Source organism: Carassius auratus, chromosome 28, assembly GCF_003368295.1.
Source record: "Carassius auratus strain Wakin chromosome 28, ASM336829v1, whole genome shotgun sequence".
NCBI lineage: Eukaryota > Metazoa > Chordata > Actinopteri > Cypriniformes > Cyprinidae > Carassius > Carassius auratus.
The window spans coordinates 7,763,691-7,790,335 of NC_039270.1; the positions used below are offsets into that span (position 1 = coordinate 7,763,691).

General features: G+C 36.5%; 1 protein-coding gene across 6 annotated transcripts in view; it reads right to left on the reverse strand.

Annotated features, from left to right (window-relative positions):
- Window positions 1-1,426: 1,426 nt before the first annotated feature.
- LOC113046646 (C-Jun-amino-terminal kinase-interacting protein 4-like) overlaps window positions 1,427-26,645 on the reverse strand; it is a 33,420-nt gene continuing 8,201 nt past the window's right edge. Inside the window, exons 5-31 of one of the 6 annotated variants that reach the window (XM_026207513.1) lie at window positions 26,285-26,435; window positions 24,419-24,502; window positions 21,048-21,207; window positions 20,421-20,511; window positions 20,105-20,226; window positions 18,620-18,631; window positions 16,560-16,617; window positions 16,325-16,477; window positions 15,997-16,051; window positions 15,475-15,605; window positions 15,078-15,134; window positions 14,825-14,989; window positions 14,309-14,438; window positions 12,834-12,923; window positions 12,568-12,720; window positions 11,889-12,054; window positions 11,422-11,643; window positions 8,113-8,296; window positions 7,906-8,028; window positions 6,467-6,547; window positions 6,186-6,253; window positions 5,957-6,105; window positions 5,660-5,831; window positions 5,043-5,156; window positions 4,494-4,673; window positions 4,138-4,254; window positions 1,427-3,892 (exon numbers count right to left, since the gene is read on the reverse strand). In XM_026207513.1, coding sequence (XP_026063298.1) covers window positions 3,756-3,892; window positions 4,138-4,254; window positions 4,494-4,673; window positions 5,043-5,156; window positions 5,660-5,831; window positions 5,957-6,105; window positions 6,186-6,253; window positions 6,467-6,547; window positions 7,906-8,028; window positions 8,113-8,296; window positions 11,422-11,643; window positions 11,889-12,054; window positions 12,568-12,720; window positions 12,834-12,923; window positions 14,309-14,438; window positions 14,825-14,989; window positions 15,078-15,134; window positions 15,475-15,605; window positions 15,997-16,051; window positions 16,325-16,477; window positions 16,560-16,617; window positions 18,620-18,631; window positions 20,105-20,226; window positions 20,421-20,511; window positions 21,048-21,207; window positions 24,419-24,502; window positions 26,285-26,435 — 3,325 coding nt within the window. In that variant the 3' untranslated portion in view covers window positions 1,427-3,755. Of the gene's footprint in view, window positions 3,893-4,137; window positions 4,255-4,493; window positions 4,674-5,042; window positions 5,157-5,659; window positions 5,832-5,956; window positions 6,106-6,185; window positions 6,254-6,466; window positions 6,548-7,905; window positions 8,029-8,112; window positions 8,297-11,421; window positions 11,644-11,888; window positions 12,061-12,567; window positions 12,721-12,833; window positions 12,924-14,308; window positions 14,439-14,824; window positions 14,990-15,077; window positions 15,135-15,474; window positions 15,606-15,996; window positions 16,052-16,324; window positions 16,478-16,559; window positions 16,618-18,619; window positions 18,632-20,104; window positions 20,227-20,420; window positions 20,512-21,047; window positions 21,208-24,418; window positions 24,503-26,284; window positions 26,436-26,645 lie in introns of all 6 variants that reach the window. The other 5 variants (XM_026207516.1, XM_026207512.1, XM_026207511.1 and 2 more) reach the window with 5 other exon arrangements.

The following is a 26,645-nucleotide window of genomic DNA, read 5'->3' on the forward strand; positions in this document are numbered from 1 at the left end:
TAGCTTCTGAAAGGCCTGGAGACATTATGAAATCAAATCACACATTTTAAATCCTTGCAACAACAACAAAAACAAAAACCCTTAACATGCACCAGATGGTAAAACCAAAGACCTGAATGATTGCCATATTCATATGCTATGTTCATTAAGGAATATCGTTATGTTTAACAATAATTAAAAAATTGTATTTCAAAAATTGTTGCATGTTTAAAAACGGCATTTTGATGAGTTTGCAAATGATATTAAAATGAACACAGCTAAAATATGACGACAATAACAACAAATGACGGAGGTGTGGGATTCTGTCCTCTAAGTGCGAGTGGGCAGCTGAGCAGAAGAGCCTCTCTTATGTAAGCGCTGCAGCTCTGTTTCTGTCCATCTCGCGCTCTGTTCCCATCAGCACGTGCTGCTCTGGGCCTGCGCTGCCACCTGCTGGACAAACGAGGAATGGTGTTTTTAGCTATATGGATCAGCGACGTAAACAGTACCAAATCTGTAATTCCACAGAGTCAAACATCGAAATTAATGTATTACTCTGAAGCGCATTATAGGTCCCTGATGGTTTAAATACCAGAGGGTGTCAGCAGAAAGTTATCAAACCGATTTCTGTAAATATATCCACAAGGACTGATGTTTTAGATCGAAAATAACGAATACCTCAAAACTAATCGGAGCTATTGGCAATACTTCGAGGTGTCTGTACTGTTGATTTCCCTCCAAAATGATGTCACTTACTGAAGTATGATGTCATTAAGAACGTCTTTTTTCTTTTTGTAAAAAAAAAAAAAAAAAAATTATTGACGAGAAATGAAATGCAAAAATAAATAAATACATTTTAACAATGTTCAGTGTTACAAATGATGAATTTTTAACATTATATTTAACGAGCTCTACGTTTAAAACATGAATTAAATAAACCGTTAAAAAATTCTATTCATTTGCCCATTTAAAAATACATTTATTTCCATTTTTGATTTCTATTTGTTATAGTATCATTCCTAGTCCTCCAACAGGATCTCGGGTTAATACTGACAATATAGAAAAGTTTATGAAATAATTACCAGTATTAATATAATTATTACCAAAAATATTATTTTAAACATTTAATTTACTTTATATATTAATATATTTATATATTTCTAAATTATATATTTACTTTTTTTTTTTTTTTTTTATTATTATTTTTCTTTTTTTGAAAACCTGGATTATCAATCTTAAAATCTACCTATAAAATTAACTCATTTTCAATTTCAAAAATTGTGTTAAGTTTTACCCTGAATATTTTGAGACATTTAATTTGGGACATGAAATAAATGTAATGCGTAACGGGAAAGACTAAAGAAATGGTTTAAACACACAAACATTTTTGTGAATGAGACATCACAACATAGACATATGAACCAGAGAATAAAATTGAGACAGAAGGTGAATTCCCCATGAAATTGATTTTAATAGAGTTTAAAAATAAGGCTATGATGCAGTTTTAGCAAACAGTAATGACGAGCTGTGACACACACACACAGCCAGTCCAGTAAGATTTAATGGAAATAAGCGACAACACACACACACACACACACACACACACAAATGCGGTAATATTTCTCAATATTTCACACACTCGCACATATACACACAACCACCCAAAAAGATGGCTATAAACAAAGTTGAACTAACAAACTGCAGAGGACTTTTAAAAAAAACATGCATAGCTTCATACAATAAAGGTGTATTTCCCAATGACCTCCGGAGGTGATGCGGTCTAATACTGTCAACATTATAAGTCAGTTCCTTCAACATGAAAACATCACTTCCTAAAGGTGTCTGATGTCAAACAAAACAACGATAGCGTCCTTGTTCACAAACATGTAAAAAGTTACATTCTGAACCGCAAAGTTCATTATGAAAATAAATACTTAGAACGGCAATGACAATGATATAAAGATTCCCTTTGTGTGTCAGAACTGAAAACAAAACAAAACAAGAGACCATAACCCGACCCATTTCCACATAAAAAGTCAAATATCATGTTGCATTTGTTTCAGCAGACATCAAGGTACAATAAAAGTGTTGTACAGACCAGATACAAAAGGAGCGCATTAGAAAACTCAACACACTCGAACCCAAGCCTGGGACACACAATACAGACAAAACCCACATTAATTATCTGAGATGCTTGGTGCTGAAGCAAACAAAACTAAATCAGACACACTACAAATAATTTGTTATACAATCCCTGTCAATTATTAGTATTTTTTAAATTAACATTATTTAGTCCGTTTCTGTCCATTCAAGAGAATCACAGAACATCGAAAAGCCTTGGCAATGCTTAATAATCGATAACTAGGCTGTTTAGTATTTGTTATTTGTTCTACGTTTCATCCGTTGGTAAAAGGGCGGATCTTCTCAGCGGCTATAAACACTAGCGCATGTTGTTCTTTCCAGAAATTAGGCATGTCTACTGTATGTTCAGTATGTTTTTAAAGTGCCAGCAAGCTCTAGTGTGAGGGAGCTCCGGGGCTCCGTACAGGAATGATACAGGACTCATGCAAATACACACGTACAGATGCCATAAGGTGCTGAGACACCATCGCTCACCAGATCAGCGCCGTACAGATAGCAAAAATAGCTCTCTGAGTTTCTATATACATGAACTACACAATGCTACCACTGCAATAGTGCACAGAAAAACCTCCGATCAGTTCTGTGAAGAACAAAAACACAAAACATCTCAAGCAGCTTACATCAAGAAAAAAACATGGCCCTAAAGTAATCATGTAATGTAAACTGTTAAAGGGGTAGCTCACCGAATAATGAAAATTTGCTAAAAATGTACTCATCCTCGGGTCATCCATGATGTAGAGGAGTTTGTTTCTTCATCAGAACAGATTTGAAGAAATGTAGCAATATAGTACATCACTTGCTCACCAATGGATCCTGTGCAGTGAATGGGTGCCGTCAGAATGAGAGTCAACAGACTTTTGGTGCTTCTGACCAAAATACCAAAATCCATGTTAACACTTCTCGAAGACAAGTATTTAATTGGAAAAAAAAAAACAATATGGATAGAAGGTGTTGTATTTTGACCAGAAGCAATGGTTTAAAGTTAAAACTCCGTAATGATGGATTTGTGTCTTACAAACAAACTGCTTTTTACCTTTTATCAGTTGTTTGGACTCTCATTCTGACGGCACCCATTCACTCGATGCTAACACTTTGAAGACAAATTTTTATTTGAAAAAAACAACAACAATATGGATAGAAGGTCTTATATTTTGACCAGAAGCAATGGTTTAAAATTAAAACTCCGTCATAATGGATTTGTTTCTTACGAACAGACAGCTGTTTGGACTCTCATTCTGACGGCACCCATTCACTCCACTGCTGAACAAGTGATGCAACACAAAATTTCACCAAATCTGACAAAAAACTTCAGGCCTTCTTGGAAGGGTACATTTTGATCAAATCTTCATTTAGGATTTCCGTATAAAGTTGCAACATAGCTGTGGACGGCTTCATGTCAATGTTTGGTTCCTTCATTTCAACACTGATCTACTTTGTGTCAACGCCAGACTCATATAAAACAGTAAAATGAAATGAACATCTAAGCACAGATATTAGAACTCATTGTGATGTAGGTATTAAGAACAACACTATTAATAATAATAATAATAATAATATCTGCATTAATAAGAAAAGTAAAATAATAAGCCCATGTGGGTTGACCTAGAGTTCTCGGTTGAAGCTGCAGCAGTGATTTATAAGTCACTGCCTAAAGCAACCTGCCAGACTATAACATAACTGCGCTCAGGTCTGGCAGGAGCCGACTGCAGCTTCAGAGTGGCTTCAGCCGATTCCTCCTCTTCATCTCGACCCAAACCACCATCCTCATCACCTGAGAGAGGGAAAAGAGAGCCACTATTATTACGTCCCCTCAGTAGTATCTGTAGTATCACTTTAAAAACTAGACAGCTTAATTAATAATGTTTGCAAAGGTATGATAACATTTCACAATCATAACTTTTACTGTGATTTTGAATATGAATGTGGCTTGAGCCCTTTATGAGTGAACTGCAGAATGTGCACAACTACATGTTGACATTAAAACATGAAGGAGAGATGTCTCACTGGAGCTCTTACCGATCCTAAAGTCGATGTATCCCTCTCCTCCACTCATGATGAGCATGCTCTTGCCGTCTGGGGCTGAAGAGTCCGAGTTCTCCGTCGTACCTTCAGCTCCTGGCACAATAACCTGACCTGAAGCACATCGTTAACACATGAGCACAGGTTTGCACTTCACCAGCCATTACATCAAACACCACCGCTTTACACATTCTGTAGGAGCCAGTGTACGCGTAACTAACCACACAGTTGACTTCTAAAATATCAGGTTTGGACAACTTACAAAACCTTTCGTGAAGCTGACTTCATCCGTCATGAGGCCTCCCCGTCAGTCTCTATAATCAATACTGAGGCACTGTGTCACTATATCTAACCTGGGACAGTGGCGAAGAATTTAACAGCGTCTCTGTGGCCGTGGAAGCAGAGCTGAGCGTGTGCCATGGAGCAGTAGGGTACATACGAGCCCGTCAGCGCACCATCCACAGTGTCATCGGCGTACACTCGCACCGCCCCACCTGGACGTCCGGCCATCGCTCCTACACTCTTATGAGATGCTGCGGAAACAAAAAGATGCTTGATCATACGTGTCTAAAGCGTTTAACAGAGCACCGGAGACACCGTATCTCACAGAGCAAATGCTAAATTACTGGGAGACACTCATTAATATTAAAGCAAATTTGGGCTAGATGCAGATTCACTGTTGACCAGCCCAGAAAGATTGAAAAACAGTCGAGAGAGTGGACGATCTGAGAGGAATTAAGAACCTGAGGATGAAATACTGAACAAAGCTGAGCCAGATCCAGCAAAGAAGCAAAGCAAGAGTACGGAGACATGAGAAAGACAAGAAGAGACTGAAACTAATGCTGCCTTCAACATTGAATACTGTGTGTGTGTGTGTGTGTGTGTGTGTGATATCGGCTTACAGTCTGATAAAGGGATAGAGATGATGACACCATTTCCTGTTCCCACCCACAGCCGGTTACAGGAAACCATTAGAGCCGTGATCCTCACAAAGGAGAAGCCCAGTTTTCCCGTTCCTGTTAAAGACACGAGGAAGTGCATTCAATTGTTCATTTATTGAAAAGGGCAATATAAAAGAGCTCAGATCTTATTTCTAGTGTTTTGTCGACATACACCAACATTCAAAGTGTTGGGCTCAGTAACACTCTTTTGTGACAGCAAAGGCATTTCCAATGTAACAAAATATTTCTATCTCAAATAAATGCTGTTCTTTTAACTTTCTTAACATCAAAGATTCCTAAAAGGTTTCCAAAAAATAAAACATAAAAAAATATCGTCATGATTTCTGAAGATCATGTGACACTGAACACTGGAGTAGTGACATTTTACAATATATTCAAATAGAAATAGACAGTTATGTTAAATTGTAAAAACATTTCACAATAGTGATGATTTTTTTATATGACATATGATATGAAACAAGATGTGATAAGACATTATATGGATATGATATGAGATATGATTTGATATGAGAGGTGGTCCCCATGAACCTAGAAACATATATTCCCAGAATTCTCACCTAACATTTTGCTGACGTAAGGTTCGATGTCCACGTCCTGGAGATGCTGGAAGGTGTGAGCGTGGAAGAGGCGGAGGGTGGAGTCGAGCCGGATGGACACCCAGATACCGTCCCCCACCCAGGCCAGCTGACGCACCTGACTCTCCTTACGCGGGTGGGCGTCAAAAGACTTCTGTCTCACACACAGAAAAATCACAGACAATCACAAACAATTTCATCAAATTCTATCTATCTATCTAATACTGCATGCAACACATTTCACAATATGCATATGAAGACCAAGACATAAATATGAACCTCTATTTTCATGGCTTTGGGGTGAATCACATAGATCTTGTTCCTGTAGCCGCACCACACACCATCGTGCACGACGGTCATGCAGCGGATCGAGTGATGCGGCCGGCCGAGGTCCAAGAGGTGGTAGTTGGTTAAGTCCCACTGGCTGTCTGTAAAAGCAGAACGAGGGTGGTTTTAACAATTCAAGTCAAACTGAGAGGAGTTCCTTAGTAAACTGACAGTGTCTTACCAAGACCTCTGTGAAAGATGGCCAGTGTACCGTCAGCCAGAGCCACCAAAACACGGCCTTTCACATGTCTGAGTAGAGAAATAATGGTAAGGATCACTACAACTCATGTTTGCTGCAGTGGTTTCTTATATATATATATATATATATATATATATATATATATATATATATATATATATATATATATATATATATATATATATATATATATATATATATATATATATATAAAAATTAACTAAATTTCAAAAGTTACAGTGTATTCTTGAGTTTGAACTTACACAATGTTCAAGATGGAATCCTTCAGCTTGACAGCATGGAGACACTTCCTCCATCGAGCGACAGACGAGTGCACGTATAAACTACATCAAAGACATTTGTAAATGAGAAAAGTTCAACTCTCAGATTGCAAAACACCGGTGCTCTGATAGTGTGTGCTTTTAACATCAATCTACATATTTTTTTTCAATGATGTGAAGTCATTGTCCTGTAGATCTTGGTCAAAGTACACTACATTTAATTTGGCACGTTGATTGTTCAGCTGACTTTAATAAACCGGATTCTGGTTTAATTAGTCACTTCAAATCATCCAAAAAAAGCATGTCTAATTAACAAATTAATGATTTATAAATATTTTGACAGTGATAGCACCCTATGAAATATCTAAACGTTAATTTAGAATTTAAATACCAATGAGAAAGTGTCTTAATAAAATCTGTTTTAATTAGTGCTGTCGAACGATTTATCGCATCCAAAATAAAAGTTTTCGTTTATATACGAGTATGCGTTGTATATATTTATTATGTATATATAAATACAAATACATATACATATGTATATATTCAAGAAAACTATGTTTATATATTACATATATTTATATATAATATAAAATACAATAATATAAATTGTATATGTAAATATTTTTAAAATATATACTGCATGTGTGTTTAATTATATATAAACATACACATACATATATAATGTAAACAAAAACTTATTTTGGATGCCATTAATCGCAATTAATAATTTATAGCACAAATTTTAATTAACCGTTTTATTATTATTATTATTATTGCTTTATTATTATTATTATTATTGTTGTTCAATTTGAGAAGATATTTACGTCAATTTCTTCAAGTTTTAATCAAGCTTTGTATTTAGTCGGTTTGTATAGAAGACCTTTCAGTTTTTTTCTGTGTGTATTTGACAATAATCCACAACATCTGAGATGTGGTTCATGCAGAGTTCCTTCATATAGTGAGAGGACAGATGCTGAAAACACATGTGTAGTGAATGAAAAGCGTGCTGCTCACTCTCACAGAGACAAACAGAAGAGGCAGACTGCATATCTAAAACAAAGTCACAGATCCAAGTTCATATTGCAATTAAAATCATATTAATTGTGCAGCTCTACTTTTAATTAGTCTGATTCTGTGACATTCTCAGTTATACGGTATCATTTCATCAGCGTTTTCTGCATCACGGAACTCAAAGGACCCTAATTTGACTTACCACGAACTTCAAGTTGACAAAAATACTCCAGGAAACACGGGCTGTCAAACTGAGATTGAAAGACAGTACGGCAAATAGAAAAAAAACACTACTACTATCCCTGACAGACCTATTTCCTTTTACTAAATGATGGCATTTTACAAAGTCTGTTGTGGCCAGATGCTGTTTTATGTGTGTGTGTGTGTGTGTGTGTGTGTGTGTGTCTCACCAGCCGTTCTGAGCCCCCAGCCACATGGTGGGCAGCGCGCTGCTCATCCGCTGGATATCTTCTTTTGCCAGATTCGTCTTTCCACCTGCTGAGGCCGTGCCGTCCCTGTCCTGATCGGACTCCCTGACAAGGAACCCAACCAAGGATGAGTTCCCATCCCCACCTGGATATAAATCAGTGCTGATAAAGATACTGCGCCTGGCTCACCTCTGGTTATCGTTGCCTGCTGAAGCCCCAGAAGTCTCTGTTCCCAGTGGGTCTGTGAACACGTGCTCCGTGTAGATTCCTGGCTGACTGGTGTCCTGTCCCGGGCTCTCCTGCTCTTCCTCAGTGGCCTCCGTAGCTTCCTCGGCTGCAGGGAGCCCATCTTCACTGGGAGCTCTGGAGAGATCTACAACAGAGACACTTCTGTCACTTTACTTTTAACCCTATAAAACCTGCTTTATCATATGTGATAAGCAAATTCCTAGGGCCTTTAGCAACATGATCAAAACTTGAAAAATGCCCCTAAAGCTTTACTATCCTCAGTTGTTTCATGCACGATTGGTAATATCACCATCTCTGCTCATGCACCAGTTTATGGAGCTCCTACATGGTGAAAAAGCACTTCAATCTAATAGATGGAGATTTCATGCCTACTTACTGAAAGACCCTAATTTCATTTCATATTTTCATTCAGAATTTACTTTTTTTTTTACACAATTACTCATACCACAGAGGTTTCTCCTTCAACATTGTGGGAAACATGTCAAGTCTTTAAGAAGAAACTGGAGAGTGTAGAAAAACGGTGAGTACTGGAGTTGCAGCTGGCTGAGGCTGAGAGAGAGTACATACTGTATGAAATACCTCCAATACCAAGCTAAATAAAACTTTCGCTTTAAGAGCTGCACTCAACTCCTTTCTTACTCAGAAACCACGTCACAATATTTGGTTTGTCAAACAAAAATTGTATGAGCTTGGCAACAAAAAAATTAAAAATAGGGCTGACTTGCAAAATATTCAAAGATATGTCAAAGACTCTTCTGGCCAAAAACTATTTAATACGAAGAGTGTTAATCTTACATTCAAAAAGTTTTACACTAACTTCAGTTCAGTAGGGCTGAGCTGATTAAACGTTTTTTTTTTTTATTCTCCCCAACCTCTTTTCCTTTTAAATGGACTAGGCAGGTCTTTACCTAGCCTTAGCCTCAGATATCACACTCATGGACCGTTGGCTAAACGTCTGATGCATATGGGACACAAAAGTGGAAACACTTCAGGAGTGTCGAAGTCGTCATCGGTTTGGTTGAATTATACAGGATTTCTGGGAGACGTGTGTGTTGCGTTTTTTTAACGTTCCACCTGGAAACAAAAATGCTGTGGCGCCAAACCTCCTCACTAAAAAGAAAGCCGTTGTGTTTAAAACTGTGATGACGAGCACTTATCAGGATTGATTTTCAAAAGTATGTGAAGTATTTATAGTTCGCAGCATAGAATATTTAATATACTTCTGAGAGTTTTACACACCGGTCTGTTATTGTGGCGACATTTCCAAGTCCTGAAATGTGATGCTGAACAAAACAAACTGTGATTGGTTGTTTGACATGTCAGTCAAATGGCCTCATGGGCGGGGCTTGGCCAATGAAAGCAGCCACAGATTCCAGACCTTCAGCCTCAGTCTGAAAGTCTGGCTGTGCGAGACTAGGCTTTACCTATCTTAGGATATTTATTACTCCACTGTTACAGCAAATGTATAGGAATTCTTCTGAACCTCTTCTGTGATGGGTGCATGGAGATTTGGAAAGATGGACTCCACTTCCATTGTCTAAGGATAGCTCTGATCAGGATCTTTTATCTGGAACCGGAGGAAAGCAAGATTAAAATTGACTAAGATGCAACTTCCCAGAAATATAGGAGTTCTTGTGCTTCCGGCTGTACCAGCTAGCTTCCCGGCTTCTGTATCTTTTTCATTGGGAGAAAAATAATCCAGATTCAGCTTGGTTACACATTGAAGCATTTAATTTGGGTGATGGCCTGCCGGTCCCTTTTGGCCTGTATCCCATTAAAAAGATTTCCGGTCTAGGGCAGAACAGTATTATTAGAAACACATTACGAGTGTGGAAATTAATCAGGGATTGGGAAGGGAAAGCCAAAACTTTGTCATCTATTACTCCAATAAAAGGAAATTTAGATTTACAGCCTGGAATAATGGACAATGGTTTCACATTCTGGAAAGACGCTGGTAGAAGCACTATAAAAGATCTGCTTCAAAAGGAGGTGCTGTTATCACTGGAACAGTTGAGAGCTTCTTCAGGTATTTACAGATAAAGAGCTTTGTGCAGAAACATAGCATCCCTGGGTTTTCTTCTTGCCCCACTCCAACAGAGCAAGTGCTCCTGGACAACAGATCTAAGAGGTCACTAATAAAGCGATGTTATAAAGTGCTTTTGAATGGGAAAAAAGCCCATAATGAGGAAACCCTAGCTATTTGGGAGCAAGAATTTGGGCTGTCAATTGATACAGATACTTGAACACAAATTTGGCAGTATGTCGACAATATATCAATTTGTAACAGAACTAAAGAACTACAGTTCAAACTTTTATATGGTCTCCAAATTACTCCATTACGCAGGCACAAAAACTTTTCTCCATTTTGTATAAAATGTAAAATAGAAGTGGGTTACTTTATTCACTGTACTTGGAAATGTTAAAATATTAAAGCAAATCTGTGGGAGACTATCTCTTATATTAAGTATAGGATGCGACCTCAATCCACTTTATTTGTTGTTAGGTGTTGCTGATAAGAATATAAAGAGCATTTCGGACAGGAAGTTGTTTAATCTTCTTACTTATGCTGCTCGTAAGAGTATTTTACTTTGATAAACCGCCGACAGTGTCAGAATGGCATGAAGTAATATTTGATTTTCTTTCATTGAAATATGTTACCTACTGGTCAAAAAGGAAAATGGATGCGTTTAATAAAGATATGGACTCCTGTCTTTAAAGGTGCTGTATGTAGGATTGACACCGAGTGGTTGAACTAGGTATTGCAGTCCAGTATTGGGGGGGGGGGGGTGTCACCCAGCCGTCCTCCTCAGACTTAAAGATCCCGGTTGCCAGATTGACGACACCAACAGGAAAGAACGCACTTGACAATAAATGAAATAGAATACATTGTGTTTTCTGGCAACCAGGGGTGCAGAAATACAATTGGGTAAACTGGCAGTGGGCGGGTTTTTAAAAACCAAAACAAAGATCAACATTCCGGCCTGGAACACATTTTAAAAGTAGAATAACTGACTGTAGCATTGTTTTTCAAATAAACAAGCATGTTAACTTAGCATGTTTCTTAAATATCTGCAAACATAGTATGGTACTTTTATGCTTTAGTAAGGTCAAAATTTTAGATACAGCACCTTTAAGTATGTAGGTCCCAGGATTTCACATAACTTTTGGAAAAACCAGAGTCTGGACTATTACTTCTATAAAGAGTTGTCAAAATGACATGACCTCACTGATGTCTAAGAGAGTTCTTACCACTTCCTCTGGCTGGACTCTGCTCTGCTGACTGTTCGTTGGTGCCTGTGCTGCCCGCCTGAGATCCTGTGCTGGACTCTTCAACACTGCAGCCCACCGCTGACACGTCACTCAACACCCCCTCACTACCCTGAGAGCTGCTGCTGGCCAATAGAGCGTCTGGCCCCGCCTCCAGGTCCTGAGGAATCTCCTCCCCTGCAGGATAGTCTGTCTCCAAGACTCCTGGAAATCACAACAAAATACACAGACAACATTACTGGGATCATTTATATTTAGTGCCATTGACATTAGTTTCCTGAAGTGAATTGTAATCCTGATGTGAATTATTTTCCACTCCCATTTTCCTAATTTTACACTTGTAGAAAATGAAATGATTAATATAATTACTATTTTTTTATTGTACTGTATTATACAGTCACAAGGGGTGTACTAGTATTATACTGTTACAAGGGGTATACATTTCTGACCTGGTACGCTGGCGATGCACAGCACACATGAGTTACAGACGTAGAAGCTGTCCAGCAGGTCGTCGGGCCGCGTCACATCCATGATCATCACCTTTGTGGAGGAGTGTGTACTCGTACAGATCCAAACGCGACTGGACATCTCCACATGCACCGTCTGCTCCCGCTCCTGCTCCTGTCAACACACACAATATCACTGCATGAAGAACCAACACTGTCAATGCTGTCTACGAATGCTTTTAGAGGTACGTGTGTTTTTATGTGGATCTGATCCATTTTTATACATCACAATGACTCTCTCATTGAGAATTCAAGCCTAAATACCTAGTTTAAAATGACCACTTTTTAAGCTTTTTATTTAGTGAAAATCCACTTACAATGAAAGTCAAGATTTCTCACATCAAACCAGATTTTATGTAGTTTTTATGACAATTTTGCACACACTCTGTGATTTATAGGTCTTTGCCATAGTGTCTTTCTATATGTAAATGAACTTTATTATAGTTTCTTCGCATTTCAAATACGTTACATGACAGGGTATGTAATTGTGGGTGGTCAAATGCTAATGACTGAGCTCATACATATGACTAGTATTGTGTTAAAATATGGCTACTTTCTACATCAACTCTTTTATTTCAAACAAGTCCATGTTTTCCACAATATGACTATGGAAATCTTTTACCTTCTGTTCCTGCTCCAGCTGATCTAGGCTGCTCTGGGAGTCTTTACATTGTTTGGAGGTGTCTGTCTCCACCAAAGACGCTTCACCAGAAATGCCAGAGCTTCCCTTACATGAGCGTCCTCCTGACAGGTTCACTCCAGCTGCACACAGGAGCTGCGCAAATATTACATATTGATTAGACTTCATAAGACTTCATAAACCTATTGAAGTTAGGCAACAAAACAGTTGATTTCAATTATGATTTGAATTTATTTATCTTTCTTCACCTTCATAGAAGCATCTTTCTGCTCCAGTGGCCGGAGACACACAGGAACAGGAAGGTTTATTTTGTTTTCTGCATGGCCACCATTAGCAGCCTAAAAAGAACAGGATAACAGTACAATTATAGATTATTTTTTATTAAAAGTAGAAAATGTGGAATTAATAAAATATAATGTTGCAATGTTACAAATAGTTCTTAAGTGCAAGATAAGTACAATTTGAAAATGTTATAAATAAAATAAAATGTAAAAACATGAAAATAAAATAAGTTATATACATATATAAATAAGATCAGTGAAAATATGGAATAAATAAACCAACAAAATAACAATAATAAGAAATAAACAAAAATAAATAAAATGTTACAGGACAATTAATGATAATTTACAAAAATAAGTAGAAAATGTGTAAACAATAAAACAATCGAATAAAAGATGTGTGATTATTTAATCGTAATCTAAATCTGCTCCATTAAATTGTGGTGTTCCCCAGGGTTCAATTCTAGGTACAATCTTGTTCTTACTTTACATGCTGCCCTTAGGTTCTATTTTTAAAAGGCATGGAGTAACTTTTCATTGTTTTTATGATGATACTCAGATGCATCTACTGGAAACAGGACAAAAGGACAATTACACTTTAAGTTAAACTATGGATGTCAGCAGAATTTTTACATTTAAACTAAAGAAATACCTAGGTAATTTGGTTCGGAAACTCTGAGTTTCACATCCTCTCTGATTTGGGGCCCCTTTCTGTAAATCTGTAGTTAAGAATCTTGGGGTTCAGTTTGATGTATCTCTGAAATTGAATAAACAGATCAACTAATCGGTTAAGTCTTGTTTCTGTCAACTGAGGTTACTAGCTGAGGTAAAACCTTTTCTGTCACCTAGCAATTTTAAAAAGCTTATTCATGCCTTTATTTCTGTAAGACTGGACTACTGTAATTCTTTGTATGCGGGTGTTGGCCAATTGCTGTTAACTCGCTTACAACTAATGCAGCCTGCTACTGCTAGATTACTGATGAGTGTTAATAGACACCAGCATATAACACCCATAGAGTCATTCTTTGCCACGATGTTTGTTTTACTTGCTTTCTTCCTTCTGTGCTGTTGGTCTCCTTTTTATTAGTTTCTATTGTACAGCACATTGATCAACCTTGTGTTACTTAATTGTGCTCTATAAATAAATTAAAAAAATTAGTTTGAGAACAGCGCTCTAGCTGAAAATAAAAAAAATGGTCTGATAAGGTAAAAAAAACATACACACAAAAAAAAATAGCACTGTGATTACTTAGGTGCCTGCTGTACTAATTAATATATTATAATACTGGACCTATAAGGTAAAATAAAATTAAATGAAATGTATATTATGTATACTCATACGCACATTATACTCATAGCATTTTGATTTGCTTGGCTGCTCTACTAATAAATATATTATAATTCTGCATAAAATAGCATAAAATAAAATAAGATAGTATTGCCTTGTATTTTCCAGGGAGACTCCAGCCATGTGCTGTAACCCTGCCATCCTCCTTCTGCACATGGGCTTTCACATGCTCGTATTGGGCACGCTTCTGCTCCCGGCGGGACAGAGAAACACTCGAGTCCACCCTGATGGAAAAAGGAAAAAAATAAATAAAGAGGGGACGCTTATGAATTATGAAATGCTAATTAACACATTGGTGTGCTGCATAACGCCAGACAAGAATATCTTCATATTCTAGATTTACATGGATTTCAACTGGTGGGTCTTGATACCAAAACACTGTATGTGAGAAAACAATGCCAAATGCATATTATGAAATGCAACTAGTTATATGACACTTGACCCAAATACATGCATTTCAAGTTCGAATTTTAGGAACATTTTGGTTTCACTACATCTTTGTTGCTATATTGGTTTGCCAGTAATGCACATACAAAACATTGCATCCTGAATTTTATTTGATTTGACTTAAAAACATAATATTTTTAACAAGGTTAAATAGATGATTTACTCTTCTTTGAGGAAGTCGAACGCTTTGGACTTTTCTCTTGGGAACTGGGAGAAGGTGTTGCTCTTTTTCATGATGCTGGGTGGGTTGTACTTGACGTTGGATGGTAAACCTCTCGCTGGGTTGGTGGACGCTGAGGAACTGGAGGAACTGAACAGGCGACTGAAGCTGAAACAAGACATAGATAAAAACGGCTGTGATGAGCCCGAGCTCACATTTGTGATCTGTGTGACTAGCAGTTGAGATGAGGTCTCACAATTGCCTGATGCTTGACCTCTTCTTCTCTGCAACTTCTGAGCTTTCCCTTGAAGCTCTGTGGAAAAACAAGACACATCACTGTAGGAGAGCCGAGAGCTAGCAGACAGTCTCCATGTGGCGGCACGGGGCTTTTGTTCAAGAGCCAGGAAAAACTGGCCTACTTTCTTGGACAATTAGTTTGAGAACAGAGCTCAAGCTGAGCATAAAAAGCAAGGTCTGGTCAGACACCGTCATTAAAAATGTGATTTGCTTGGCTGCCGTACTAACAGTTATATTGTAATTTTAGACCTACTAATAAAATAAAATAAATACTCATAACCATTTGAAATTTAAAAAAGGAAAGAAAAGGGCTGTAGAGCAAATTAAAGCTATCCGTTCTTCAAAGCACTGTTTACCTGATCATTTCCGTCCACCTGACGGCCTCCTGCAGCTCCATCAGTCTCTCCTTGAACTGGTTTCGCTCCATCAGGACTCGGGCCATCTCCACCCGCGTGAACCTCCTCCTCTGAGCTGTGGGCACATCGCTCTGCGGACACCCAGCGAGGTTACATGGGGACACGAGTTACATACTGTACACCGTTTGGGCATAACAATTATTATTTTAACATGCATTAGTCAATGAATTTTGTTTGAAATAAAATAATGAACTAGAAAATGAAGTCTAAATTTGTTGCTCAGGAGTCATTTCTTTTTATTATCAATGTTGAAAACAGTTAACATTTTTGTCAAAAAGTCATGTTTGCTTTTTTCAGGATTCTTTGATGAATAGAAGAAGTTTAAAAGAACAGCACTTAGTCGTAACAAATGTCTCCTGAAACAGTGCAACAATCCTTGCTGTATATCAAATTGTTAATTTTATATAGCATTAACCTCATTGACTCTTATATGTATTATGATATTTAAATATTCATACATACCTCATCTTCCTCTTTAGTATTGTTCTGTTTGGCCACCTCTGCCTCAGCTTTCACTCTGTGTTATGAAATATTCTTATAAGTCCCCCGTTTTCAGTGCAATTGTACAATCTAGTTACATATTTAATTAACACAGTCCAAATAGCAATAGCTTCGCATGAAAAAGACACACGTTAATGTGATAAACCACCTGCGGCTATTAACCTGAATACGTCGTGTTTGATTTATTTAAAAATTCGGCTGCTAATGCATGATAACTAGATCCAGGACAACTGCATATGAATGCATCCCTCAGGTGTTTTTGTATTATTTGGTTGAAACAATGACTCACTTTTTGAGTTCCTCCTCCAGCTCCTTGTTTTTCTCCTCTAGTTTGGCTTTGGCCTGCAAAACCGTATCCAGCTCCCCCTGAATGACCTCTTTCTCACAGGAGAGCTCGTCCACACGAGCGATCAGATCGTTCTTCACCACATTCAATGCATTTCTGTGCACACAAACAATGCAGTGTCAACAACAAAGTGACATAAACCAGTAAATAAACTGTAAAGAGTTACAATATTACTCACTTTGTCTCAAGCAACTGCACATTTTCCTGAATGAGGTGCTCTACCTCACGACCCATGCCTGCAAAATACATCACAGAAAACTCTAATAGCAGAACAACAGAGGCAAACTGATGACAAAGCAATAATGTGGTAAAAACTTTGGAGATGAGATTTATGTGCCCTGTGTTTCTCAGGTTAGACGGGCCATATGAATAGTCTTACCGGACAGACTCGGGTGTGAAAGCGCATGCACTGCGTGTGTTCGACAGAGAGACAGACACATGGAGAGTGAAACAGGAATGGACAGCTGTGAGGTGAGAGTTAACAGGTCACAGAAAAACCAAGAGGGGCTGGAAAGAGTGGAGACCACTGACAGATCAACCACATTCAGATTAGCTATAACCAGACCCACACAGAATCTGAGCCAAGTTCACTTAATATTATGGCTAATGTGACCTACAAGACAGCTACTAACATTGAGTGTAGTAGGGGAGACCAGGCATCAATTTGTGAAAAAGATTTAATAAAAACTGTAATTTTGTCATTTTAAGTAAGTCATTTTGGGGTATACAATTATTATTATTATTTCATTTTATTTTTGGGACGCTCAATGTTACCGTTACTATACTATTGAATTCTGTTCTTTTGAACTTTTTATACAACAAAGAATTGTGAAAAAAATATAAAAATTAAATACATTTATTCAAAGAAAAATGTCATTTTTTAAACATACTAAATCAAAACTAAATCAAAGCTAATTTCAATAATATCTCATATTATTCAAGTTTTCATTCTATTTTTATATGTAAAGGAATTAGTGAATTGATGGTATCAAGGAAAACATATTATTACTTTGAAGTGTGTTTAAATTTTAGACAATTATAATTTTGTGTTATAATTTTTTTTAACAATTACCTCAATGGAGATGATTGTAACATTTTTAACTTCTCGTGTTAACTTAAATATTAGAATTAAATTATTCTAAGTGAATATCAATTGTACTATTACTATTAAAATATACATTAATTTCTATTTCAAAACATAGCAGAAAGATATGGCAGTCTGTTTGTGCCAATGAACAAAAAAATAATAAAGTTGATTGTGTTTTAATCTTAAAATTTGGATATGTTTTCTCACAATTGCAAATTTACATCTCGCAATTCTGACTTTTTTTCCTCAGAATTGCATGATATAAACACAATTGTGAGTTATAAAGACAGAAAAGCAGAATATGAACTAAAAAAATTTGAGAAAGTCTCAAGACTTTTTTAGCAAATGCGCATTTGTATCTTGCAATTCTGACTTCTTTTCTCACAATTCTGACTTTTCTCGCAAAAACAAGTTTGCATCTCGCAATTCTGACTTTTCTCGCAAAAACGAGTTTGTATCTCGCAATTCTGATTTTTCTCGCAAAAGCGAGTTTGCATCTCGCAATTCTGACTTATTTTCTCGCAATTCTGACTTATTTTTTCACAATTCTGACTTTTCTAGCAAAGGTGAGTGTGTTTCTTGCAATTCTGACTTTTTCCTTGCAATTCTGACTTTTTCACATATGCAAGTTTATATCATGCACTTTATCATTTTTATTTTTTTTATGTGAGTTTGTATCTCACAATTCTGACTTTTTTTTCTCAATTGTGAGAAATAAACTTGCAATTCTGAGTCATAAATTCCAGTTCTGAGGGGGAAAATATGTATATGTTATCAGAATTGCAAGTTTATCTCACATTTCTGACTTAGTAACTCAAAATTGCGTGTTATAAAGTAAGAATTGTGGGTGGGTAATCACAATTACGAGATACATCATAATCAGTGCAGAAAATTTAAATATGTCAGCAGATTCTGTGTAGCCTTGAGTCTAACACCATCACCCCATTCTGTGCTACATCATGCTACCGTAGGTGAAAATGTTCATATCATGTTGCTGCAATACGGTTGGCACTATTTGCTACTGTATGATTCCATTAAAGGGGGAAGTATGGAGAGGTATGAGGAACAAGTGAAAGATTTAGATACAAAAATGATGCTAATTGAAACACAAGCAAAGATTCTCTGACAGAAAGAAGCAAGGTATTACACACCAGAATACTCCACTGCAGTTAGAGGGAAGAACAGGGCATAGAGAGAGAAATCTAGGTCAGTTCAACATGCAAAAAAGAGCATCATGGTACTTTGCCACCATCACAGAGCTCAACTCATTATGATGGCAAATGACACATATTTAAAGGAATAGTTCACCTAAAAACTAAAACTTGCTGAAAATGTCATCACCCTCAGAACATCCTAGATGAGGATGTTTCTTCATCAGAACAGATTTGGAGAAATTTAGCATTACATCACTAGCTAACCAATGGATGCTCTGCAGTGAATGGGTGCCATCAGAATGAGAGTTCAAACAGCTGATTAAACATCACAACAATCCACACCACTCCAGCCCATCAATTAACATCTTATGAAAAGCTGCATGTTTGTAAGAAATAAATTCATCATTTAAGGGATAGTTCAACCAAAAGTGAAAATTAGGCTGTTTTACTCACCCCTGAGGCATCCTAGGCGCACATGACTTTCTTCTTTATTAAGTTATATTAAGTTAGTTAGTGAGTTATATTAAAAATTGTTTTTGTTCTTTCAAGCTCTATCATTGCAGTCAGTGGGTGTTGCATTGCTTCAGTGCAAAAGACATGAAATAAAAAACGCCCTTCATTAAAAAAAAAAAAAAAAAAGTGTCTCACATGATTCCGGGGGTGAACAAAGGATTAAAGTGATTATTACATTTTGAATATTGATATTTTTCTTTCACATAGACTCATAGAGGTTTATTTTTTAAGGGAAGGGCACTTTTTATTTAACTTCTTTTGGATTGAATCAATGCAACACCCACTGACTGCAACGAGCTTGAAAGATCAAAAACAATTGTTAATATAACTCTGGATTCGTCTGAAAGAAGAAAGACAAATACACCTAGGATGCCTTGGGATTGAGTTAAACGCAGCCTAATTTAAATTTTTGGGTGAACTAACCCTTTAAGGCATTTTAACTTTAAACCATTACTTGTGGCCAAAGTACCATAATCCATTATAATGATCAAAATTCACAGACATATTTGTTTCAAACTGTTTTTGCTCGTAAACAGTGCTTGATCTGAGCAAATTTCTCTCCTGATTCAGACAGGATGATTTTTTCACTGGAGAAAGAAATATTAATGATAGAGGACTCTGAATTTGTTACATTCGTGTAACTTTTCACTTCACTAGACATTCACTTATAGACTGGAGTGGCGTGGATTACTTGTGGATTATTGTGAGGTTTTCATCAGCTGTTTAGACTCTCATTCTGACGGCACCCATTCACTGCACAGGATCCACTGGTGAGCAAGTGATGAAATAATACATTATCTGTACATACAAATCTGTTCTGATGAAGAAACTCATCTACATCTCTGCAAATCTTTTAACAAATTATTACTTTGATGTTAATAAAAATCAAGCTCAAGTTAAACTGTTTTATGCTTGTGTAATATGTTTTCCCCTTCATAATATCTAAAACACTAACAGCAACGAACGTACCCAACAGATCTGCTCCTTCATCCACATCTCCAATCAAACCTGTCCCTGCTGATGACACTTCTTCAAAGAGAGAGTCTGTATTTCGGTCAAACGCCATGTTCTCAATCCCTCGGCTCGGGGTGCTTCAACACATCAGCAACGAGCACGTTACATCATTCAATTATAGGCCAGCCCTGCATTTAGGATCTGATACTTTAATATGACAGCATAAAAATGCAGTTACCAGAATCCTATTAAACCTAAACAATATATCTGGGCATCATAGACACATTCAAATGATTTAGACACACTGTTTGATCGATGGCTTATTGGCTACCTTGAACCTTTACATCCGAGGTCCATGTCCAGCTCTGGTGTGGACTCAATAATGGCCTGAACATCTGACTTTTCCTCATTATCAGCCAGACCTGAATAATCAAAAATGGACAAATGCGTGTTTAATGATCATTTAAAATGTGATCTGCAATGCATTGTTTGAACTTTCTATTTATCAAAGAATCCTGAATTATTTTTTTTTTGAGTTACCACAAAAAATATTAAGCAGCACAACGATTTAAAAATAATAGTTTCTTTAGCAGCAAATCCTTATATCATCAGAATGATTTCTGAAGGATCATGTGACACTGAAGACTGGAGTAATGATGCTGAAAATTCAGCCTAACATCACAGGAATACATTACATTTTAAAAATATAATTAAATAGAAAACAGTTATTTTAAATTGCAAAAATATTTCACAATATTGCTGTTTTTAAAGTATTATTAATCAAATAAATATAACCTCACTGAGCATAAGAACAATGTTACTGACCCTAAACTTCTGAAAGGTATTGTACAACTCTAAATGAAGTTTAGACTACTCTAAATTATTTGAGTAACACAGAGCAATTTTAGAGTAATTTAAAGCTGTGGCCCTTTCCATGCACAGTAAAAGAGCTACTAACCCGCAGAGACGCTCCTGGTCCCTGGAACAGCCTGAACCTCTGTGTTCTTCCAGAAGCCCTCTCCATCCTCTCTGTGCGAGTCCAGGGCCAGATCAGAGGCCGTGGTGGACATGGGAGTGACAGACTTTGAGCCGCCCTGGCTGAGGTCAGACAGCTCATCCTGAAATCATTCAACACACACTGCTCATTACCTGAAGGTCAGAGGTCAGAGCTCAGGGACAGAGGAGAGAAATCAGCATGAAAACACAAACGGGGTCGGGATATTCACTTAAACTCTGAATATTTGACAAACTGAGGTGAGACCAATGGGCAAACAAACACACACAGGACAGACGCAACAAAATATAGAATGGATGGCACGGATTGTAGACATCAAATTTTTTTTTTACTAGTGTCAAATAATAACCAGACAAATCAGTGTCAGCTCAGGCTAAAAGTATTAAAATAGAAGACTGCAAACACAAAAAAAGGCAAACACTTGACAGCTCATTGATGCAACTGCAAGAAAACATAAATAATACACAAAAATAACAAAATAACAGCGATTAGAACAATGCCAAAAAATGGAGATCGACCGATACAGATCATTTTTGTTTTTTCAAGTGTCTGATAACTAAAATGCTGAAATATTTTAAATATTACTAATAATATTTTAAAGTTAAAATTTCTGCTTTTTGATAATAAAAATGCACATTTACTTTTTTTCCAAATACAACTATGTTATGCTATTATATTAATGCAAAGTTGTTTTGTAACACTGCAGTCTGATTATTAGGATACATATTTAAAAAAGTTATTAATGTAGTATATTAAATAAAGTGATCTATACAGGTACTATACAATACTTAAGAACTGATAACAGAAGAGAAGAACAAAAATCAATCCAAACCAATTATCAGTCAATCTCTACAAAACAGTACTACAAAAACACACCCCAAACAACAAAGCAAATATCATTTACACTAGTAAAATAGGTAAAAACACTGCTGTAAATGCAACACAATTGAAATTAATTCAGTATTTAATAGAAAAGAAGAAAAACTAGTGTTGGGGGTATGTATACTGTAGAAAACCCATGTCTACAGTACATGAATCTACTAAAACTGACCACCTTTGCCTTGTTCTATGTACCCAAACACTCCAAAATAATGTAAAACTAGCATTATTTTCCCACTATACAAAAATCAACAGTTACATTTATTAGGAGTGAAGAAATAATGTAACATTTCTTTTAAAGGGGTTCATGAACTGAGAAACCAAAATTGACGTAAGAGGTCATTGTACTGTAGGTTTCAGAACTTTAAACTTTCTTGTTAGTCTAAAAACAGCTTATATTCAAGCCAGTCTGCCAAAATCACAGCTTGGGTAATGTTCTGCTTCATGATGTAATAGTGTGAATAAGCACCGCCTCCACAGAAGATCATCAAAGCCTGCTTCTACATCACTGCCTGTTTAGCCCCGCCCACCGATTCACACATGTAGTGTGAATAACAAGTGAGGCGAACGCAGGTCTATGCAGTAAACAATAAACTTTATTTGATCAACTTTATTCTTAAAGAGTTGATGAACTTTATTTTTGAGGAAGTTCCAGACCGTGTCAGTAGGAACTTGGTCCTTCGTTTATTTCAATGCGGATTCATATACAAACAAGGCACAGTTTGCTACAGGATTTTCAGAAAGATTGAAACTAAAAGACTATGCTGTGCCGAATATATTGAATCTGACAGTAATGTCGCACCACACAAGTGTGAGTAACTGTTTTCATTACATGGGCACTATTGCTTTGTACGTTATCCTATGATATGTACTGAGTATTTAGACATTTTTAACCTAAATCACAGCGGCGTCCATCTGTGAAGGATGTAGGCTGTCAAACATACACAACTGTTAGACAATCAATTCATCATCAATCAGGACAGAAAAAAACAGCCTATTACTTCTAAAACATGATGTTTTTGATGTAAAAATATTGATAGCATTATAAGTAGACCTCAGAGAACAGTACAAACAATATTAAAAAAGGCAGTTCATGTCCCCTGTAAAAGTAACATTCCCAAACACTGGTTAAAACCAATTCATAACGACAGTATGTGTTACAACTAAAGACATGTTATTGTCAGCTGAGCACAATATTAGAAATGTCCAAATGATAAATGAAATCTAAAACAGGGAGAAAATGAAATGACATGCTGTGAAAAAGCTAAATTAACACCATGCATTAGCTGTATGCAACTATATCCTAGATAACAAAAAATATTTGTGCATTATTCCATGGTAACATGCTCTTTTTTTGTTTTTAGGATTTATTACTAATCTGGACTAGTGGTTGACCGATATATCACCAAAGCCAATATATCGGCCGATATTTGGCATTTTTCAAATATCGGCATCAGCCGATAAGTTTTCTTCTTGGTTAATGTGTTATTTTGACGGCACTCCAGACATTTATTTTGACGCCGTTGATAGCAACTTTTTATTTCAAATTATGCTGCACTTTATGCATTTCCCCACTGTCATATTCATGTCATTTTCACTGTGTAACGCATGTAAAATGAACGTTGCCTTTGCATTATTTGAAAAATATGATTCCCAATGCACACAAACTTGCCAGAATACTGAGCGCCCTGTGTTTACTTCCCTTTTAATTATATTTTTATTAAATATCTATTTGTCTGTGAAAATTAATTAGTCATCTAATGTACAAGTATGTTTATTTTACACATTTATTTGTGATCCTGGACCACAAAACCAGTGTTAAGTGTAATTTTTTTAAAATTGAGATTTATACATCATCTGAAAGCTGAATGAATGAGTGCAAAAAAATCTAAATACTGAGAATATTGCATTTAAAGTTGTCCAAATGAAGTTCTTAGCAATGTATATTACTAATCAAAACTTAAGTTTGGATATATTTATGGTAAGAAATTTACAAATTATCTTCATGGAACATGATCTTTACTTAATATTCTAACGATTTATGAGATGAAAATTTATTTTTTGCATAAAAGAGAAATCTATAAGTTTGACCAATACAATGTTTTTTGGGCTATTGCTAAAGATATACCCCAGCAACTTAAGACTGGTTTTGTGGGTCACATTTTTTAATACACTGTCAAATGATTTAAAAATGTCTTTAATATTAATAATAATAAAAAATATATAATTATATCTGCCTCCCTGCTTTCCAAGATATCGGCATCGGCTGTCAAAAAAAAAAACAATATCGGTCAACTACTAATCTGGACTTTCTACATCTCTGTAGTTGCATGCAGTTAAGACACCAAACCACATTCTGTGAATAAACTTTCGGACTATTAGAGGACAACAGTGATTTGCAGTACACACTGTCCGCCGGCACACAGCCTTGCTACCTTGCAATCGTCTGCCAGCGAGTCCCAAGCATCCAGAACATCCTTACCATCCCTTTTCTTTGGAGTGTCCTCCGCCTCCAACTGCTTGGACAAGAAAATTGGGATGTGGCATCTTATATTTGTTTGAAACACAAAACACAACAGCGCTCTCATGTGTTTGTGCTGTGATCTAGCATTGGTGGTTGGGAAAACACAACTCTAATGTAACATTATTATGCATGAGAACATTTAAAGCAGCGATCCATACAAGAGAGCTTGAGATTCTTAATGTTGCCATGTTTCATGCAGGTGAACGTGGATGTCGAAGCATCAAATCAGTTCACGTAAAGGAAAAAGGACTTTAACATTAATGGAATGAATGTTCTGCGTAAATGACTCTTTTCAAATGATGCATTTCTTTTGGAAAGTCATAGAAAAAATATTACGTTTTTTTTTTTTTTACTATTGGAAACAATGTGAACACAAAAAATATATTTGTTTTAGTTTCTTCACCTCTATAGAAGAACTTCCTGTTCTAAGTAGGGCTGTGCAATATTTATCATCGGAGATAATATTGTAATTAGGGCTGGGCGATATATCTAACGATATGATCATAAACCAGCCAAGGTACCAGCACAAATCACCCTCAATAATATCAAATTGTTTAGTTATTGTTATTGAAATAATCCCAATAAAAACAAAGAGATTAAAAAAAAAAGTGTTGACAGTATTGCACACCCCGTGTTCTGAGAACCCTGGAAATGTGAAAAGGGTCCATTTGACGTTCCTTAAGGAACACTACACTACACTTTTTTTTTAAAAAAATAGGCTCATTTTCCAACTGCCCTAGAGTTGAACAGTTGAGTTCTACAGTTTTTGAATCCATTCAGCTGATCTCCACGGCTGGCGGATGAAATTTTACCTTCGCCGTACCCTGGGTGCACCAGGCGCAATGATATTACGCAGCGTCTGAAAATAGTCCCAGCTAGGTCACTTCCAATAAGCCTATTTTCAGGCAGTGCTCAATTTCACTGCGCCTGGTGCAACCAAAGTTCCTTGATTATTACTACAGAATGAGAGTATAGGTCCTAGCCACATCAGCCTCGGAAATTGAAACTTTTCCTTTTCTGCCGGTCTTAGTACACGATGTAACTACAGAAGAGTCAAGTTTTAAATAGAAAAAATATTGAATTTCTTTGGTCATTTTTTTGTGAGATGCTAACGGTCTAATCAGATTCAATGATCCATGCTAAGCTAAGCTAAAAGTGAGTAAGCATTGAATCCATTTCAAACCATTCATATGATGAACTGCTAAATATTTTCAGAATTACTGCATATTACACTGCATATTACTGCATATTACACACACACACACACACATATATATATATATATATATATATATATATATATATATATATATATATATATATATATATATATATCTATATCTGTGTGTGTGTGTGTGTGTGTGTGTGTGTGTTAACATAGTAACTTTGACCCTCAAGTCAATGAACTGTAATCGCAAGCCCTAAATTCTAATTTAAACTTGTATTTTGGTAGTAAATTTGATCAAATAGGTCACTGCAGACGTTCAAGGATGCTTAAAAATGCGTCATCACTGCTTAATGTTTCCATGGCAACATCTTTCAACCAACCACTGCTCATATTTTATATTCATATTTTATGTACCTTTACAAAAGCAGAGGATATCCCCACAAAACAAAGACATCAAATGTCTATCTATCATCTTCTCTCCCCAGAGTTCTTTCATATCATCTGTCTATTATATCAGTTATTTTCTTCTCATGGCCTGGTGTAAATTCCCTCGAAATATGTTTTGGTGATAAAAGAATGAACTCTGATGAAGTTGTGATGTTCCTGTACCTTGAGGCTGGCGTTAGAGCGCTGATGACTGAGGTTATTGAATCTCCAGCCCTCCGTCCCAGGAGTCTCGGCTCTGCTCTGGATGTCAGGCGTCAGTGAAGAGCCACCGCCGGACATGGGGAAGACTCCCAAAGACTTGGGACGCTCTTTCCTGTTTAATGTTAGCGGCGAAAGGTTGTGGGTTCGATTCCCAGGGAACACGTGTTAGGTAAAAAATGTCAGCCCTGAATGCACTGTAAGTCACTTAATATAAAAGCATCTGCTAAATGCATGCATTTATTTAGTTGATTTAATGAGAAAAGGATCCAAACTAATGTATCATGTATTAACATAAATGTTGAATTCAATCGATCTTTGTTCT